Source organism: Charadrius vociferus, unplaced genomic scaffold, assembly GCF_000708025.1.
Source record: "Charadrius vociferus isolate BGI_N301 unplaced genomic scaffold, ASM70802v2 scaffold32, whole genome shotgun sequence".
NCBI lineage: Eukaryota > Metazoa > Chordata > Aves > Charadriiformes > Charadriidae > Charadrius > Charadrius vociferus.
The window spans coordinates 11797676-11817789 of record NW_009647856.1 but is presented as its reverse complement, the minus strand read 5'-3'; the positions used below and the strand labels follow the sequence as shown (position 1 = coordinate 11817789).

Sequence of the window (20114 nt, the reverse complement as noted above, 5' to 3'; positions counted from 1 at the left end):
CATAATGTAATTTTAATTTGCGGCCATGGGTTTATTAGAGCTTTCAGAAGACACTGGCCCAATCTGCGCTGTCATAAACGATACTGAATTTTAAAATTCACAGGAGGTAATGTAAGAGAATATAAAGCACATTTTTTCTGAATAACAGCAGTATGACAGAAAATGTGTGAACGACCACAAGGAAGCTCTGCTGCATTAAGATTATATTGGGTAGACTACACTTCTGCGGGAACCCCCCAGGTCGAGTAGGCTTTCTAAAAGATGAAGAAAGAAAGGAGAAAAAAAAGCCCACAAGCATCAAGACAATAGAATTACAGCTTGCCAGATTTTTTTTTTTTTTTTTAAACTTTCTCATTACCCCATGCTGCTGGGGGACGTGGGGCCAGCAGGCAGGTGGGTGATTTCATTACTAGGGCACAGTCCTGGGCTGGCCAGGCTCTCAGCCAGCTTCTCAGCAATGTCTAATCTGCTCCAAGAAGCCAGAAGGTGTTTTTGTGTCCCCTAAAGTCCTCCTGAATACACTCTGAAGGCTCCTTGGGCGATACTGGGTCCCCCTTGGAGATAAGTGGTTATCTTACCTGCAGCGAAAACTTCTAGCTGCTCCTTCTGTTGAATTATTTGAACTGCGCGGCAGAGCAAGAAACGCTCTGGGGAAATGCAAACAGAACCCCCATCAGATGCTTTTTAAAAATGGTTTGTTTCTAATGAAATCAGAAGAACTGAAAACAAAACATTATTCCGTCTCACACAAACCCAACATCAACCGTTTTGTAAAATAAGTGTTTTCCAACAGCTGCACCTAAATTCCATCGACACGTTAATAAACACACTAAATAATAAGCACTGTGAACGACACAATTCTGAAAACCCACCTCTGTCACTCTGTGGTTACCCAAAATGTAGCCCTATTAACTACAACGTGTTCAATCTTCTTTTGCTGACATGTTTGACTTCAACGCGAAGGATATATAGGAGACACAGAAATCTCATTATCTCCAAATCAAATGAATGTGGATGCAAGCGTTCATGAAAATATTACTTACAGATGTGCTTTGGGCAAACCTTTGCTTGCAATGCACTCCTAGACTCATTCACCTTCGTCTGCTGATACACCATAGACCTGAGCTCAATCGTTTGAGCCTTAAGTTGTCCCAGTATATATCAATTTAGAGTTGAAGCACTGCATCTTCCCTCTCCCTGCCTACCCAGGGCACCAGCACCCAGCCCTGAGCACCTCCAGCACGCTCTGCCAAGGGGCTTTTAAAAATGCAATTTCATAACCCCCTAAAAGTAGATGTCACTTATGGCACTAGGAGACTTATTTTTGCTTAAAATATCTCTTTTTTTTTTTTTTTGTGGGGAGGAACCTTCAATACAAAGGTTTTGGAGCCATCTCTGGAATTTCCTTATCATAGGAAAGACTCAAATGGCAACATAGAATCATAGAACCATAGAATGGTTTAGGTTTGAAAGGACCTTGAAGATTCCAACCCCCCTGCCATGGGCAGGGACACCTCCCACTAGACCAGGTTGTCCAAGCCCCATCCAGCCTGGCCTTGAACACCTCTAGGGATGGGGCCTCAACAACCTCTCTGGGCAACCTGTTCCAGTGCCTCACCACCCTTAAAGTGAAAAACTTCTTCCTAATGTTTAATCTAAATCTCCCCTCTTCCAGTTTGAAGCCATTCCCCTTCGTCCTATCACTCCATGCCCTAGTAAAAAGTCCTTCCCCAGCTCTCCTGTAGGCCCCCTTTAGGCACTGGAAGGTGGCAATAAGATCTCCCTGGAGCCTTCTCTTCTCCAGGCTGAACAGCCCCAACTCTCTCAGCCTCTCCTCATAGGAGAGGTGCTCCAGCCCTCGGGTCATCCTTGTGGCTCTCCTCTGGACATGCTCCACCAGGTCCATGTCTTTCTTATGTTGAGGACTCCAGAGCTGAATATCAATGAAACATCAAACAGCTGAAACATCATGAACTGGGCTGCAACCAGGCACTTATACAAATATATGGTCCCTTCTCATCTCTCCCCTAAACCGAAACCGTGATCTCCAAGCCTCTTCTCGCCGTTCCAGGAACCACTTAGCCCTACGGCCACCATCGACATACACGTCCCTTCCCATCTCCCGCTGACGCTGGCGATATGCAAAGCTGCTTGAGAATGCTGGAAATGGGACAAATCCTGATGTTTGCCTTTGCAGACCTCCTTAGCTAAGGAAAACTCAGTGAGCAATCGCAGAGTAAACTCTGAATAAAGCAAGCGAGGGTTTCACCCTGTGTTGTGACCCCCCGCATATCTCGCCCAGAACCAATTTATAAAAGTCACCCAAGAAAAATGGTGCTAATCCATTTACAGCAAAATACACAAAAGGTCCCAAAAGGGTCAGCGGAAAGCACGCTTTTATTGACCAATTTCCATCGGCCTTACCTAAATATTCCCACCGTCCATTTAATAATTTGCTGTGCCAAGGATATCTACGTTAGAAGACAGCAGAAACGAGATTTGAGCATTCTTCTGCAGTAAGTTGGAAACATAAACATATTTTTAAACACTCTTGCATTTTGTTCCTACAGCAGCTCTCTAAAATTGATTCAAAAAGCAATTACAGTATTCAAGTTGTCTCTGCTTCTTCTATTTTCATTTTTTCTTTCCTAAGAGCGCGAGACACAAAAATAAACCAGGAAGGATGCTGGAGGTTTCATGCGATCATAAACCGATGGGAAAACTAAGAGGGAGCAGATATGGACAGTTATCCGATCAAAAACAGACCACAAAAGGAAAAAAATACTTTAAATTGAAACTTGATCGCTATTTTTACCGTGATAAAGGTGCTTAAAAATGGACCGCTCCTGCTTTATAATGCAATTAAATTAAAAAATAATTTGGGGGCATGAACTAAGTCTCATGATATTTGACCTTTGAGTTTAATTATTGCAAGGATATGGGCCCAGCAAGCAGTGGTGGACTTACCGTTGTCTGACCCGTGCCCAGAGAGGTGGGAGATGAGGCAGGGCAGAGGCCTGGGACACACTCTGGAGAGGATGTTCTCATTGAAAGTCCACCCGCAGAAGGCTGTCAGTTCCCAAATACTGCCCTTCTCCACTCCTGCCTCTGAAAATTTTCCTCTGCTCCTCTCCATCGCCTGTGGATGTTAATCTCCGAAAGCGAAGATTTAAGGATAAATCCACAAACTTCTGCCACAATGCTTTTTCTTTCCCTGATAGACCTTGTCTACGCTGACCCGCTCCATGAAACCAGTCAGAATATCAACCAAATTAAATCAGCTCCTTTTTGTTGGCAACATGTGCAACCCAAAGTCAGCACCTTGAATCAGATGTAAAAAAAAACCAACCCCAGAGATGTTGATTTTGACCCGAGCTTGTACAACAAACTCCACTGTCAAACAGCTCTGTAAATACCTGCTCCTGGCCCATGCTGCCACGAACTTTCCAACTGGCAGTTTTCCAAGTTCCTTTCCGTTCTTCCAGAGTCCAGTACAAGAAGAGAAAGGATTATCTCACAACCTGGACCTGGAGCTGAGTTTTAGTAGCCTCCTAAAAAAGTTGAATGCACAAAATAAATCAATGGTAGGGATGGGAACTGAAGAGCTTCCTCGGCCAGATATGCTTTGCTGCCTCCCCAGCCACTACACCGCTGCCTGCTTTTGTGTTGTGTCCTTCTCTGGTACCAACACTTATCTTGAACGCGTCATTCATCTACCTCCAGTATAATTATTTCAGGATTTCTATGATTTCTTATGCATGGAAAACCCTCCACTGACCGGCCAGGTCATCCCCTACCCTCATTCAGATCTCTCCTGAAGCCTTGTGCTACCATCACACCTGCAAGAAACTATGCGTCTAAAGAAGGCAAGTGTGGAATAATCTATAAATGACGCAACTAAAGAAGGCAAGTGTGGAATAATCTATAAATAAACTTAAATTATGTCACGGCTACAAGTTAAAACCAGTCACTGGGGGTGTAGGGAAGGAAAAGGGGAAGGGAAGATGCAGTGATACGCACCATCTCCTGCAAACGCAAGTGGTCAAGTACCAATCTGGTACTTGGTAGCTGAGGTTGGTGTCAATGGTACTGGTTAGTGGAGACAGACTGGACTTAAAGAGTATTTCCTTGAGGCCACCCTACACCTTCAATTGCTGTTTGATTATTGAGCAAAGCAAAAGAGCAAGTGCAAGGGAATAAACCTAGAAGAAAAACCCAAAGCCTGTCAAGAAGCATGTCTTTCACCACCGCAGTAAACTCACGGGGAGATGCTCCCCTGTCATTATTTCATTACATCAATTTCAACACTTGCTACCTGTTAGAAGAAAAACATTTAAAATAATTTTCCTCATCAGAGGGAAAACAACCTCTCTCATTACCTAAATATGGATCAGTGCCAAATGACACAGGGTGGAAATGCACTTTAAAAGAAAAAAGCCAACCTGATACCCACGTAAAAATACTGAAAGAGGAATTTAGGGGAACAGTGCGGGGGAAAAGCACATGGTACAGAAGTGAGGGTGGCTCAAACCAGCCCACCACCGAATATTTGGAGAAGAAGATCTCAAGAAAGTTCAAACCCTCACGCCTACTCCAACGATAATCTCCCAATACCATCAGCACACATTTAGCCTCTTCTTTCCTCCACCGTTCACAGCTCAGTGCCTTGGGGCTCAAGCTAAGCTACCATAAAGAAATAAATAAAATACATAGATTTACGTATTTTAGACCATTTTTGGAAGGCTTTGTGCTGCTGCAGATGTGGCATCATTGTCTGAGCCCTGTCCAAAACTTTTCCTTTCCAATTCATGTATAAAGGAGTTGAAGCACTAACTTAGCTGCGGATTATCAAGGAATTTTGCTTTCTCGGCTCCATTAGGGCAATTTCTGTCTTTATTTTTTAAAGGTTATAAAAACATGTCAGGCTAAGACCAACGTTCAGCAAAACAAAAGTGAAGGTGCTGTTAAATGCCTTCTTCTCTTCAAGGCTGGATTGTTTAATGTTCAAGAGCTCTTATTCCCATTATACCAAAACCGGAGTTTATTCGTGAAGCTCACATCCTTCCAGACACCCAAACCTGCCTGAGCGGATCAACTCCCGGGTTGAACTCTTTGCATTAGCTCACTGTCAAATCAACCTTTTGACGTGAAAAGTCTTTCTCTCCTTTTCAAAACTTCAACCAGCTCTTCTCCGCATCTCCAGTGCTACGGACCCGGTGAATTATTAATGTAAAAATTAGCAGGAGGACTTGTTTCCCCCTCACTTGAAACCTGACTTGATGGAAAGCAGTTTTTCTGGCCACTCTTCAGCCCAGCTGGGAAATGGAATGCCGTACGCAATGCAGAGATGCTCAGCCGGTATTACTGGTTTGAGGCCGCGATACAGAAACTTCAGTGTGCATTTATGTACACACAGGCGATTCATTTCAATTAAATGGGACTCTGTTGGTTTGACAAACCATGCAAGTGTTGCCAAATTGTTTTTAAGAACCTAAAAGACCAAGTAAACCCTGATACCCTCCAGCTATCTGTTGGTTTACACTCAGCAGTGGGTAGATCCTTCTTGCCTGAGTCCATTTGTCATGGATATTCCTCCCTGATCTAACAGAAGGTTCTTATTTTCAGAGCATCAACTGCTTAATCTTAACCTCTTCTCTCTTCTCCTCTCTTTTTTTTGAGTGGTTTTTTGGATAGTTCAGACTGCGGTCTCTGCTCTGCGGCGTGGCAACTGCTCTAAGTCCTGTTCCTTGTCCCCTCCAGGGGTTATTGGCAGATGGTTCACAGGAACAGCTAAAAAGCATCATCACAGAATCATAGAATGGTTTAGGTTGGAAGGGACCTTGAAGGTCATCGAGTTCCAACCCCCCTGCCATGGGCAGGGACACCTCCCACCAGCTCAGGTTGCCCAAGGCCACATCCAGCCTGGCCCTGAACAGGGATCCCCTCCAGGGATGGGGCATCTACAACTTCTCTGGGCAATTTGTTCCAGTGCCGCATCACCCTCGAAGTGAAAAATTATTTCCTGATATCTAATCTAAATCTACCCTCTTCCAGTTTGAGGCCACTACATCTGATCACTACATGCCCTTGTAAAAAGTCCCTCTCCAGCTTTCTTGTAGGTGCCCTTCAGATACTGGAAAGCTGCTCTAAGGTCTCCCCAGAGCCTTCTCTTCTCCAGGCTGAACAACCCCAACTCTCTCAGCCTGTCTTCATATGTGAGGTGCTCAAGTCCTCTGACCATCTTCATGGCCTCCTCTGGACCCGCTCCAAGAGGTCCATGTCATTCTGATCTTGAGGGCTCCAGTGTTGGACGCAATATTCCAGGTGGGGTCTCACAAAAGCAGAGTAGAAGGGCAGAACCCCTTCCCTCGACCTGATGGCCATGGCCAGAAGCATTTGATGTTGCTTTGCACAGGGATCTTTCTTAAACATAGCATGGTCCACTGATTTGAAGAGGCAATGATAATTAGGAAGGCACAGGCTGTCGGTCATTCTTTGCCTGCCCTTTGGTTAACTCTTTCAGGAGCGCACCCAACACCCACACCTCTGTTGTGGTAAAAACTCTTATTATCTGCAAAAGCATCAAAATTCACCTATCGTGTGGCTACTCCGCAAGTCCTACTAGTGTAAGAATTCTTCTTCTCCTTCTTTTTTTCTTCTTCCTCCTCTTCTTCTTCTTCCTCTTCCTCTTCTTATTGTCATTATTATCATTATTATTGTTGTTATTATTATTATTTGCTTTGCCACTCTTCCTAGAGTTCAGATCGAGCACTAGAGATGAAATCTGGATAATGTCCTGGCTGCTCCTACGCACACTCCTGCAGGTTGTGATTGGCTTTACAAACCATAAAACAAGCGCCTCTAATACACAAATTCATCAGGAAGAACTAGGAATCAAATCAAAATCCCCAAATAGCAAGCAATATTAAAAGGAATGAATGTGAATGTCAAAATATTGCTTTTAACCCAGCGTGAGTCCAAGGCACAAAATAAATGATCAATGTTGGCCACTACCTTTAACCTGGGGATGAGAAAAAGGGCTTTTAATGGAGAAGCAAGCAAGAGCCAAAGAGTCACCCTTAAGAAGCAGCTTCGTTTCAAGAGGGTCTCTGCGATGAGTTCATCTGTGCCAATCTGGGAATGGATTTCTCCAAACATTTCTTCCAAGCTTACGTCCCTACAAGCCTGCAAGTGCAGCTACTACACCACAGCACCAGTTTGCTACATCATCCACTGGGACCCAACACCATGCCCTGATGGTTTGCAGACTGCGCTCTGTTGTACCAGCAGCAATGCAAACAGCAAAACCAAAGTGTTTCTACTCTGAGGATGGGAAGGAGTTCAAGTAACTCTAGGAAGACCCAAAACACATATAGTTTTATTGACTAGCGCCTGGAGGAGAGCTCTACCGCACCAGCTCGTGTACATTTTGCAGCTACTACCTCTAGGCAAATGGGTCAGCTTTGCTATTTTGAAATGTCTAACTAGGAAAATGGCGATTAATAATACTTTTCATGTTGAGGATGCCAAAGTGCCATAGAAAACAACAGAAAAGATATTAAATATGAAATACTATGTTAACACCGAAGAGGGATGTTCAACTTCTCATCAATCGGCCTTTAATACAGTTTCTAACACCGCCCTTAAATGAGAAAACATACAGTTAAGCAAAGAAATCTCAGTGTCTTTTGCTAGAAGTGCCTTGGAGCTCCCTTGGAGGCTTGAATGTTTGGTTTGCTCCATTTTCAAGCTTGTTTTTCTTTTAATTGTATGCGACTCAAGAGGTTATTGAGGCTGTCGCTATTCATGCAGACATGAGCTGGATGCAGCTGAATGACCGTAGCTTTTTCTGTCCTTTAATGTTTAAAATGACTGACTACAGACATTATTTAGAGCTAATGGCATAGATCTCATCACACTTGCATTGGAAGAAATCCCATGTAACCCCATTGACTTCAAGGTCAGCCGAGATCTGAATCTAGGATACCATCTTCACAAATTCAATGCTTTTCAATTCTCTCTTGTCTTTACCTTTTCCAGCAGCTATAATCAGCACCTAATTAATTAAAATAGAACACAGCCCCAGGGCAGGGCTCTCCCGTAGAGTTGTATCATCTTACTCTATTTTCACTCCATGTAGCAGTTTACTTTAGAGAGACACAAGGTCCCTGAATATTTTAATTAAAGAGCCCATCCCAACAGTTTAAATTCCCTGGTGTGTCCAGGATCAAGTCCATAATGACCAGAACTGGGGCTGCAGAACCTGGTACCACCCAATGGCTTTACACACGGAAAGGGAAAAGCTTTTACCCTCTGTACGGTGAAGTTCACGTAAGTAAAAATCACGGCACAAATGCAAATCGTTTGCCAAAAAAAAAAAAAAATTACTATTCTGACAGCTTGGAGGGAAACTATTATTTTATTTCTTTTTTATTTTTTTGAAATGGAAAGGGTCTATTTACAGATTAGCAGCAAGAGGGGAAACTTTTAATTTACTGCCTTCTCTCCATTCTTTCAGATGTAATGTAGAGCACTATTAACCTTTAAACTGCTAGCAAAGTTTATACACTCTAGTGAGAACCTTCCGCTCCGCCGGCGGAGGGGAAACCTGCCGTGCAAGAAGGAATATTCTGAGCGCAGCATCTCTGCATCTGTTTTTCATTTTTTAATTCTCCTGTTGACAAGTCCCTTCCTTCAAAAATCACAGCCGCTTCTCTGCAATCCTCCCACCCCAGGGCTGCCTGTCAGGGAGGGGCAGCCCCCGACAAAAAAATAAAATAAAATAAAATAATAGAGCTTCTTTACCTTTCCTTTTAACAATAGATTAATCTCTCTTTTGTTCTCTCTGAGAACCGGGTGTCATATTTCAAAATGCACTTTTAAAACAGGTATAATTAAACCTCTGCCAAAGGAGGGAGGCAGAGAAATTAGCAGCAAAAGTGGTAATAAAGGCATTTTAGAGCCTGCATGAGCTGGAAGGTACCTTCATCCCTCCCCCTCACCGCACAGCTACAATTACACTGCGCAACGGGGTGGGGGGGGGAAGTAATTATAAAAATGAACTTTTCTTCAAAAAATGAGCATGTTGTAAAAGGATTACTGCTTTGAACATCTGAGCACTTCAAAAGGAGGATGAATTAGTGCTGACAACTCAATAAAGTAGCCATCAATTATTTAAAATGCCATGGCTCTTCTCATATAGCACTTCTGATTAGGAAAACATTTCAAAACCTAGAAATTAGAGTTATTCTTCCTAAATGAAATGGGCCCGGGCTTCAAATGCAAGGGGAAAAAAAAAGGAATGCGACTTTCAGTGAGCCTGGGAAGAACACAGGGAAGTCTCCTCTCTTGAAGCTCATCTATCAAGTGCGTTGCATGAGATTGTGATATGGGCTGGATTTGGGACTCACGAAGCAAACCAAGCACAGTGGAGGGAAAAATAATCTGCGCTTTTGTGGTCGAGAGACACAACCTTCAGCTACTGGGTGCAGAGAGGGTCAATAAAAGCCCAACCAAGACCCCAAACTCTAACACTGCTGTGTTTTGAAAAAAAAAAACCAAACACCCAAACCCAAGCAATTACATTTTCCTAGGGAAAAGATAGTTTTGGAGGAAACTCCTGGAGGGCTGTTGGTGAGGGAGCGATACGGATCTCCTCTGCTTCTGTAGAGACCCACGAGCGGATGCTAAGAGCCTCCTGGACACTGCAGCTATGGTCATCCATCACAGAAACAACCCCAGCGAGGGCAAAGCACCAGTTTAACATTAAAGAAAAACCTCAGAAAAAAGGCAGCTGGAGGGAAAGAAGGAAAGTTGGGTGAAGCATTGCTTCTCTAGGTGCTGTATGTGGGATTTCACACTTTTTGGAAGCAGCCCTGGGTTAACGAGACGGTCAGCTCAGCCTCCGCAGCTCAGGGACCTGCTCTGCTGCCACGGATGCTGTACGCTTAACGAGGTTGCAAATGAGACATGTGTGGCTTAAGCTTTAAACAAACAGGAGGGTGGCCAAGCTAAATGGCTTCTCCTCTGGACAGAAAGATAACAGGGGCAGTTTCTGACAGCAGCCATGTGGGCTCAGCCGGGTGAGGCGAAATGAGGATTTATGAGTGCAATACGACTGCGGAAGGAGCCTCTCTGGGCTGTTTTGCCAATTAAAATAATCAATCCAGGCCTGTGAGGGAGGCTGGGGCAGATCCATGTGGTTTACTCCCAACTTCTGGGGGAAAAAAAAAAAAAAAAAAAAGACTGCAAGAAGAAAAAAATTAAAAATAAAAATAACTCACAGGGAAGTGTTAGTGGTTTTACCGGTCCAGCGATCACTCGATGAACTGCTGCTGAGAAACAGCCGCACAGTCCAGGGAGAGGGTGAATGCTGTAAATACCACGACAGCAAAGGTGCCTTAAAAGGATTAATCCTCTAAGACATGGATGCTCCTCTGCATTTCCTGGGCAGCAGCGGGAGCCGATGGGCTCAGCACCCCGGAGGCACTCCCAGCACTGCGCCGGCGCGTCCCCCACAGCCTCCCACCGCGAACGGCCGCACGCTCCCCGTGACTTCTGGCCAAGCCAGAAATCACTGCGTGCATGACGATGGCAGGATTTAAAAATAAAATCCTATCAACGAGAGCGGGGAAGAATGAAGCAGACTATGCATGTGGTTTCTCCCATCGCCCTAAAATCCCGCATTAATTCAGGAGCAGAAGAAAAGGGATAAAAGCTCTACCAGCTCAATAGATACTTCATCTATGGAGACAGGATTAATCCAGAAGCTGTAGAGGGAATTGCAATGTCACACAGGACCTGCTAGTGAGATGTCAATCTTCAAGGCCAAGACGACAGTGACAGCTATTTTTTATTTCTCTTTTTTTTTTTCAATTTTTTTTTTTTCCCCAGGTCATCTCCAGCATGGGAGAACCGGAGTATGTTTCTCTCTCCACTTTGGCTAGAGTCCCACTTATCAGATCAGTGACCAGAAAAAACAGAGAGAGACAGAAAATGCACATAGGCAAAACCGACCTCTCTCCTCACACCCATTCCAGCTCCCAGGGTGACCTCGGGGCCTTAATGCCCCTTCTGCTCCCTTGGAGCTGCCGATCCCTGTGGATTCCCGTTGGCCATGCCGCTATCCGCCTCCCCCTTGACTGCCTGCTGCTCTTCCCACGCAGGCCAAAAACTGAGGGTGCCTTTGATAGCCAGTGAAGTCAACAGGTCTCAAAAAAGGCAGCTCTTAGAAGATGGGATTGACAGAGTGCTAATGCATTTCAGTCCCTGTCAGCAGATGTGTCAGAAACTGTTACTTCTCTCCGGCTCGTCCACCAAAAAACTCTTGCTGCAGAAAGATGAAAAGAGACAGCAGCTGGTCTGTACCCTTCAACCCACCCCAAAACCACAAGGTTTGACCCCATTCCAGCCAGGTTTCTCAGCACCAGCAGCTCAGGAGGTTGTGTTTTTCCAACCCAAGGACGTTCAGAGCAATGGTCATTGCTTTTGCTCAAACTCAGAGCTTAAGGTCAGAAATAGAGCTTTCCCAGATCAGGTCACCTTCTGAAATAACCCGGCAGACACAACTCCGAGCAAGCAAAGCAAATGACATGAACGGACCCTGAAGTATGAGCTCTTGGAACCCAGGAATGATGTTGGCTGACAAACTACGAAGACACAGACCGAGAGATAAAGCCGTGTTAGAAACGCAGTCTTCGAATAACAAGTTTTACCAATTAAATTAAATTATTGAAAAAGCATTTAAGATTCACTAATCAGAAGCACAATGTAATTGCCAAGAGACACAAGACTGGGTGATCTCTTTTTATTAACTGGTCTGTTTTACCCATAATATCTTCTGATTAGACTCACTGACACAGCCCCTCCATATACACTTTCATCATTTTCAAGACCATTGTGGCTAGACTGACTCTAGTAGCACAAAACTGGGACGTATATTTTAATAATACCAGAATAATTTAAACTACAGATCAGCCATAACAAGATACAACCACAGGCAGATGCGCGGAAGCCACAATGTGGTCACTGGATTAGTTATTCTGCTTCACACCTCATGTGCCTTACACAGAGGCAAGAGCTGCACCGCACATAGGGTTCACATTTCCACAAATAAAAATAATATGTGACTTAAATGAAGACTCCTGGTCTGTCCTATATATCATACATGTGACATAATAACGGACAGCAGCCAAAAATTGTGGCTAGGAAAAAGCTTTCCAGCAGGAGAGCAATGCAGAACTATTGCCCAGAGGATCTCCATCTCTGGAACTTTTCAGGTCTCACTGAAACAAAGCCACAACTGACCTGATCCGGTGTTCAGTTCTGGGCCAGAGATTCAGGCACGAGACCAACTTCCAGAGGTCCCTTCCAACTACCAACATTACAATCCTATGATACTGGGTACGGAAATATTCAAAAAATGGTTATTAAAGATCTGGAAATAATGGGAACACATCATTTACGAAGCTCAGATCCAATCTGGGCTGGTATGGGCCAAAAATTGCGGTCATACGGCAGATACTTGTTGATGTGAACAAAACAAGTTGGTGATCTCAGGTAGGACCATGATCAAAGACATTTTGCACCCAACTCTCACGGCTTTCAGTCCAGACTTAGGCTTTTACTGTTCTCTGCAGTGCTAATTTCTAATAGTGCATGTTCCAGACAGAGCAGCTGTGATTTTATCAGCTCTCAAAATGTTTGTTTAAATGGGAGAGCAGTTCTCACATGTTCTCGATAGAAACCGCATGGCCAAGACCAGCTTGATATTGAGCCTCGGGTCACAAGAGATGAGGAATATTAACCTGGATTCAGTGCTGAACAAAAAAGGGTTATACGGATTCTGGCCGACTCCAACGCAAGATTGCACCCACCTATGGAAGGGTTATCCAGCGACTGCAGGGATTAACAGGCTACGGAGACCTCAAACGTGCAGTTGTTTCCTTCAGGTCAAACATGAGTCACATCCGTGGGACGGTTTGCGAAACCTGACTTTGCTTTTCCAGAATCCGGAGAGGAAGAAAATAATTCTGCCTGCAAGGCGTGCTGCTTCAGGATGTCCGTATGCAACTTAACGTTCTCTCCTACCCAGGTTTTACTGAATGCGCAAGTCAAACTTGATTTTTAAAATAAATTGAAGCGCTGCCATAACAGTTTGCCTAAAGCTAGCAATCGCTTTTATATAACGTAGAGCTCCGCGATCAGCCTCAGTGGAGAACTTATACATCTGCAGATGACTTACACGGGAGCCTTGTAAAAGCTTCCACAAACGGCAGTAACCACGCTAAACGTTCCCCCGGAGGAAAAATTATCTAAAGAAATATTGAAAGCAATAGGGAGATTCAGGCTCCCACAGAGAGATAATTTTGGCTCTCATTTCAAGCTGAAAAAGAAGATTCAGCTCGAAATTCTGCCACGGACTCAGTTGGCGGGTCTTAACCTCTCCACATTTTGGCTGTGTAGTGGAAACAGATAGACCACACAAGAGATGAAAACATCTGCAAAGCACTTCATACTCTTTTAGACACCAAGTCACTGCCAAAAACATTGAAATACGAGGGCCAGAACCACAGGTGCTGCCTCAAAAGTCACACTTGTCCTTGAATGGGAAAAACCCAATTGATCAGCCATGCCTCCTCCTTAATGGATTTTGATCGTTGGAAGCCAGCCTGGAAAAACAACTAATTTGTTTACACTAATAAATAATAACATCCACCCGCTATCAAAGCATGCACCCATCACTACTGGTGAGCCATTTCAACGCCACTCACGGCGACCATTCTTCTTCCTAATAACCAGTAATTTGACGGGAAGAAAACATGCCAAAGCTACCAGTGATGTCTCCTTGGAATGTCACAAGCGAGTGACTTAGCGCGTGGGATAAGCGGTGCAGGCGACGGGGTAATTAACTCCAGCGAGTCATTATCCAGCTAACAGCTGCGCACTCTGACTTTTTGAAGGAGGGTTTTTCGTTTTTGTTTTTTTTTGCTGGATTTTCAGCCACTGGAGCTTGGCCAGAAAACTATCACGCCCATCATCTACACAATACTGCTCTAAGAAACGACGGTCGCACTGATGCTTTACAGGAAAAAAAACCACTCGGCTCTTACAGAGTGGAAAGATCGAAGAAATGAGTGCTTTTTTGTTGGATGGAGACAGGGCACTGCATTTTTAAGGCCAGTATTAGGAGTGACCACCTAGCGGGAAAGACTTATCACCTCGACACGAACCGTACAAGAACAGGCTATAACAGGCTGTCGAGCTGCTTTGTAGCCTAATTTAGTATTGATTTAAGCAATTACAGCATGAAGTTTAATGCAGAATAATTTTGAGACAAATTAGTTTCACGGTTATTCAGTCACTCTTAAAAGGCAAGGGATTTACAATATTTTACATTTAAGGAGGGAAGAATGGAAAACAAGACCATCCTCTTAGTCAAATGTACTATTTACAAAGGGCAGCTACAATTTTTTATTTTTTATTTTTAAAGCATAATCTTTACAGAAATGGGTGATTCATCTGAGAGGACATGATGGCACAGGATGCCAGAAAACCTCTTATCTAGAAGCTAATTCAATTCAAACACGTGGTGATAGTTATCAAAAAGCAGCTATTATCAGCCTGTGCAGTGGGAACTGATAAATTCTCGAGTCGTGTTCAAATCACAGCGCCGGCTCCCGCCGCAGAAGCTTCAGAAAGATCTTGGGGATAGAAAAGAGTGGGATGGTTGAACCACGAACCCCTCCACGAATGACACAAGGCAGGAAAAAAGTAACACAGCGCTGGGAGAGAGGCGCAAGGCTCATTCACGCTACAGACTGTATTTTGCCCATGAGGTGATGAGGGCAAAGATTTCGGGCTTCAGCGCCGTCAATGCAGAAATAGGCTTTTTTTTTCCTTTTTCCCTTTTAATGTAAAATCAATAAAATTATTTTAGGGAGCTATTTGGATGACTTGGTTCAAAGAGGCAGCAATTTTTCTTCTCTTTCACAAAATTACCCGTCTATAATGTCAGGAACAGGCAGACCTTCTGACCACGTACATTTTGACCAAGAATAATTCCAGTTCAAAATGATTTCCATCCATCATGAGAAACAAATTATAGGAACTGGACGAGAAAATTCCAAGCCATTCTGACTCTTCAACCCCAAATGAACTTTAAGAAAATGTATTGATATTATAGAACACATTTTCATGGCTACAAACCAAGCCACAATCCACAAAAATACATTACTGCATTAAGAATCTGAAACAAATTTGTAAGGTTATCAACCTCCATGGTCCTGCTCCAAAGCTTGCGAGTTAATATTACCATAAAGTATTTTAAGCCCTCGATAAGGTCAGATGCCTGCGCAGGCTGAGTTTGGGTTCTCACTCAGTTTAATTCTCATAAGAGAAAACAAAAGAAGGCAAAGAATATAAAATACAACACAGAATATACCTGTATTTATTTCCATACCTCTCAAAATGAAATTCAAATAACATCTTCAATGGAATCCTCAGACCATGAATAAGCAGAATTTTGCTTTCCATTGTAACTCATAGTTACAATCTTCAGACACTTCTCCCATTGTGGAAGACCAAACTGCCCTAAACATTTTTTTTTTTCAACCCTGTTCTGAAAATCAAGTCTTGGAAGAGTTCTATGTGTGCCACAGATGTGGCACGTTTCTTTTTTGCAAGGCACTTGCAATGGTGAGGAATTACGGGCATTGCAGATAGCTGCAAACCAAGGGCGCATGTTGTAGTTTCTTCCCCAGCGCAGCCCCTCTCTGCTGTGCTCCTGCCAACATGCTCCAGTTCTTGATCTACAGAACCCCTTCTGATGTTCTTAAAGCGGTTTTCAATACTGTGCTCTTGTTTCGTGACCATTCCTGGTTTTCTTGTGCCTACACTTTTGCCATAGAATCATAGAATGGTTTAGTTGGGAGGGGCCCCTGAAGATCATCGAGTTCCACCCCTCCTGCCATGGGCAGGGACACCTCCCACCAGCCCAGGTTGCTCCAAGCCCCGTCCAACCTGGCCTTGAACACCTCCAGGGATGGGGCAGCCACAGCTTCCCGGGGCAATCTGGGCCAGTGCCTCACCACCCTCAGAGTGAAAAATTTCTTCCTAATATCTAATCTAAATCTCCCCTCTTCCAGTTTGAAGCCATTTCCCCTTGTACCATCACTACATGCCCTTCCAAAAAGTCCCTCTCCAGCCTTCTTGTAGGCGCCCTTCAGATACTGGAAGGGGCTCTAAGGTCTCCCCGGAGCCTTCTCTTCTCCAGGCTGAACCCCCCCAACTCTCCCAGCAGAGGGGCTCCAGCCCTCACAGCATCTCGGTGGCCTCCTCTGGCCCTGCTCCACCAGATCCATGTCCTTCTTATGTTGAGGGCTCTAGAGGTGGACCATCAAATCCATCCAACGTGAGATACCCAGACATAACCTGCTCCTGGGGCAATGCCCTGCTCTCATCTTACATTGTGCATGCTCAGTGAATATTGAGGCTGAAACAATTTTTATGTTAGCAATGATTTCCAACGGGTTGTATTCCTCCACTTTTCGGTTTTGACAGCTGAGTTTCTGAGATGGAAGGTAAAGCCCTGGGAATAGAGTAGTTCAGGGATGCTGTCCCACTTCAAATCATCATTTGAACTCATGGAGACTTTTTAAACCATGTAAAGAAACTTTCCTCCCCCTTCCAAGGAAGCTGTTCCCCTCTAAAGACTTCTCAAAACTCTCTGCTGGAATCTCACTGTGCTTTGCTTCTGAAAGAAGCATCCCATAACTGCAGCACCTGGACAGGCATAGCGTTAGTGACCATTAATACAGGCAAAATTCCTAGTGATTTCCCCCAAATAGTAACAATAATAATAGTTATTACTATGATTATATATCATTATAATATACACACATTTGCCAGTTATAAACTAAGACAGAAAGTGGCCACACAAACCTGAGGAGATGCGTGCTACTTCCTAAGAACTTTGCAAATATTATTCATCCCTGAGGAGGTGATTTTACAGATATGAGGGAATAATTTAAAAGGATTAACAGAGCTTGACCCAAATCACAGCAAGAGTCAGAGCCGGCAGTTAGTTCATTCCTTTCAGTCCCATGCAACACATCTAATTTAGAAATTTTTTTTGGGGGGGGCGCTTCCATACTTTCCTGTTACCCATGTAGTTGGGATGAGAACGGTGCTTTTTGCTATTATCACTACTCTACGTGAGAGCTCCAAAAAGCTGTTTCGAAAGAGACTTCTCCTATAAATACTCTAACTTCAAAGCCAAAGCTCTCCAATATCTCTTATCTGGCTGGGGAGGCCATACAGCTGCCTCGCTGCAACGGCATCACATCAATCACAAACCCGCTGCACTTGGGAGGCAACAGATCTTATCTTTGCTCCTTCTGGTTGTTTGGCACGTTCATTCAGTCCGATCGCACAGAGCTCTGATTTGCAAGCAGCCTCAGAACTTCTGGGGCAGGCACACATTATTGCAAATCTTGAAAATAAGGTTCTGAGGTTTGGGTTTGAGAAACGTGGCGACAATTTGCTGTGATAGCTACAAGGTGCTTTAATAACGGCACATGCCCGGCAAGATGCAAAGATCACCGTTAGCTTGACATATTCAGCAAGAGAGTCATACCCTCCTGCACTCATGAAACATAAGAGCGCTCAATGTATGTAACCCATCTGCACACAGAGACTGGAAGAAGAAAGACTACACTAGCAGTGACACTGGAATAGATCCCAGTTACAGACTCAATGGTGAGACAGATTTTGTGGGTCCAGAATCATTGAATAGTTTGGGATGGAAGGGGTCATCTAGTTCCACCACCCTGCCATGGGCAGGGACACCTCCCACCAGCCCAGGTTGCTCCAAGCCCCGTCCAACCTGGCCTTGAACCCCTCCAGGGATGGGGCAGCCACAGCTTCTCTGGGCAACCCGGGCCAGGGGCTCACCACCCTCCGAGTGAAAAATTTCTTCCGAATATCTAATCTAAATCTCCCCTCTTCCAGTTTGAAACCATTGCCCCTAATCCCATCGCTCCCCTCCCTGATCAGGAGTCCCTCCCCAGCCCTCCTGGAGCCCCTTTAGGCACTGGAAGGGGCTCTGAGGTCTCCCTGGAGCCTTCTCTTCTCCAGGCTGAACACCCCCAACTTTCCTAGCCTGTCCTCCCAGCAGAGGGGCTCCAGCCCTTGGAGCATCTTTTTTGCCTCCTCTGGACCTGCTCGAGCAGCTCCATGTCTTTCCTCATTGGATATATACCCAGGTCATGGCTAGACATGGACAGTAAGGGATGCATTGGCAGTTCACTCAGCTCCTACCTGCAGAAGAGGCCGCTGCACACCTAGGATCTTCATGGTATCTGCATTAGCCAGTATTTTCAAGGGATCAGATGCCTTCGTGACGCCTTCAATCTCTTTATTGATCTCAGCCAGGACCTGATTGAGGAAGATGTTCTTGATGTACATAGTGAGGAACTCGCGGAGCGGACACTGCTTGGTTGGGCCAAGCTCCATGGCGTGCTCTATCTCCTGGATAAATCTGGAAAACAGAAAGGGAAGAATGCAATGTAGTCTAACCATGTAGTTACTCTAAATGTGTTAGTGTTGCCTTTGCCATTCCTACATCTCAGAGCCAAGCACCAGCAGTGGGGGAATGACCATAGATTGGGCCAACATGAGGCATGAAGAGTAGAACAGGTCTATAAGGGAGCCTTCAAAAAAAATACATTAAAGTCAACAGCTGGACAGACTCAATGGTTGGAGAAGAACAGACAAAACAGGGAATTGGTGAAAATTCACAACCTGGGCACGATCTGTGTTTATCTGTCCAAAAATCACTGACTGTTCTATTTGGGACATACTGGAAAGATTTCTTTTTAAAAATAAAACCCCCATAGAAAAATTCAGGATGCCAGAAATCCCTTTGAAAAGGCAAACTTCCTTCTGGGATTGGTCACTTGATTCCCACAGGTGGGTTCCCACCCCTAAACTGAACCCATTCCAGCTTGAAGTCTAGAAATATCACTGAAAAAAGCAATGCACATATATTATGCTGATATCATATTGCATTATGTATGTCTGTGTTATGTTATATTTTTATTATGCATTATTGTTTCATCCTAGGATTCCGTTCCTGCGTACGCAGAACGGCACGCCAATTCTGGGAATATTTTAACACAAAATGTTTGCCATCTCCTCCCGCAAAATATCTTTATCTCAGCGATGCCATCTGTTTAATGCATAGGAGTTTCTTCTAGAAATTACCTTGTCATTTCTTTAACTTACATCTGAGGCAATGAAATTAGTCTTCCTTTCAAAACTGTGTGCATCAAAATAATTAGGAATTGAGTATCAGGAGCCATAATGGATTTAGACACGCCGTCCAAAAGGGAGAAACGTGTATGGTGTTTACGCAGCCTTTTTCATCGATGCACCTGAGTGCCTCGCAAGGTTTTATATTTTAATCTCATTCCTGGAAAGGCTGGGATTGTTTTTATCTTTGTTTTACACAGCAGCAGCAGAAGCAAACATTCGACCTTGGATCTCCCAATATATGTAGCAACACCCTCGGCACCCCGAAAACCACCTCTTCTTCACTAGGAGGGTTTTTTTGGGGGGCAATTGAGACATCTCTAACAGTTCCAGAGCAGTTAGCATTTATTAGCGACGCCTCACCACTAAGCATTTTCCCAAACACTTCAACGAGGTCTGCTTAATTGTCCGTAATTTTCTACCTCCACGTTCAGCACTCTGGAGGAGGCAGCTTCCCTTCAGAGGACTGACTGAGGAGCTCCTGTCAATTTTAGTAGCATGATTTCTTTCAAATCTGAACAATTTGCTCCCTAAAGCCTCTGCAGCGTTGACTCCATCAGTCTAGAGTTGACACATTTGGGCCGATGCGGTTATTGCTTCCGCAGGGGGACCCATTCGCGGTTATGTTTGAAGATTGCCTCTCCAAAGAGAGATGCTGCATAGAGAGAAGCGCAAAGGATGGCAGTTTTATTCCCTGGCTTTCACAGATCGATAATGTGAATCAGCTTTATCAAACAGGGAAACAGTGGAGTCACCCAGGAAGAGAGCAGAGAGACCACCACCGAGCTTATCTCTGAAATAAC

At 44.3% G+C, this 20114-nt stretch overlaps 1 protein-coding gene across 1 annotated transcript in view; it reads right to left on the bottom strand.

Moving 5' to 3' along the window:
* The window catches only part of EXOC4 (exocyst complex component 4), a 442826-nt gene that overhangs the window by 98892 nt on the left and 323820 nt on the right, over window positions 1-20114 (bottom strand). The window contains exon 11 of the mRNA XM_009882971.1: window positions 18319-18538. Within this exon, the coding sequence (XP_009881273.1) occupies window positions 18319-18538 (220 nt within the window). The remainder of the gene's footprint in view (window positions 1-18318; window positions 18539-20114) is intronic.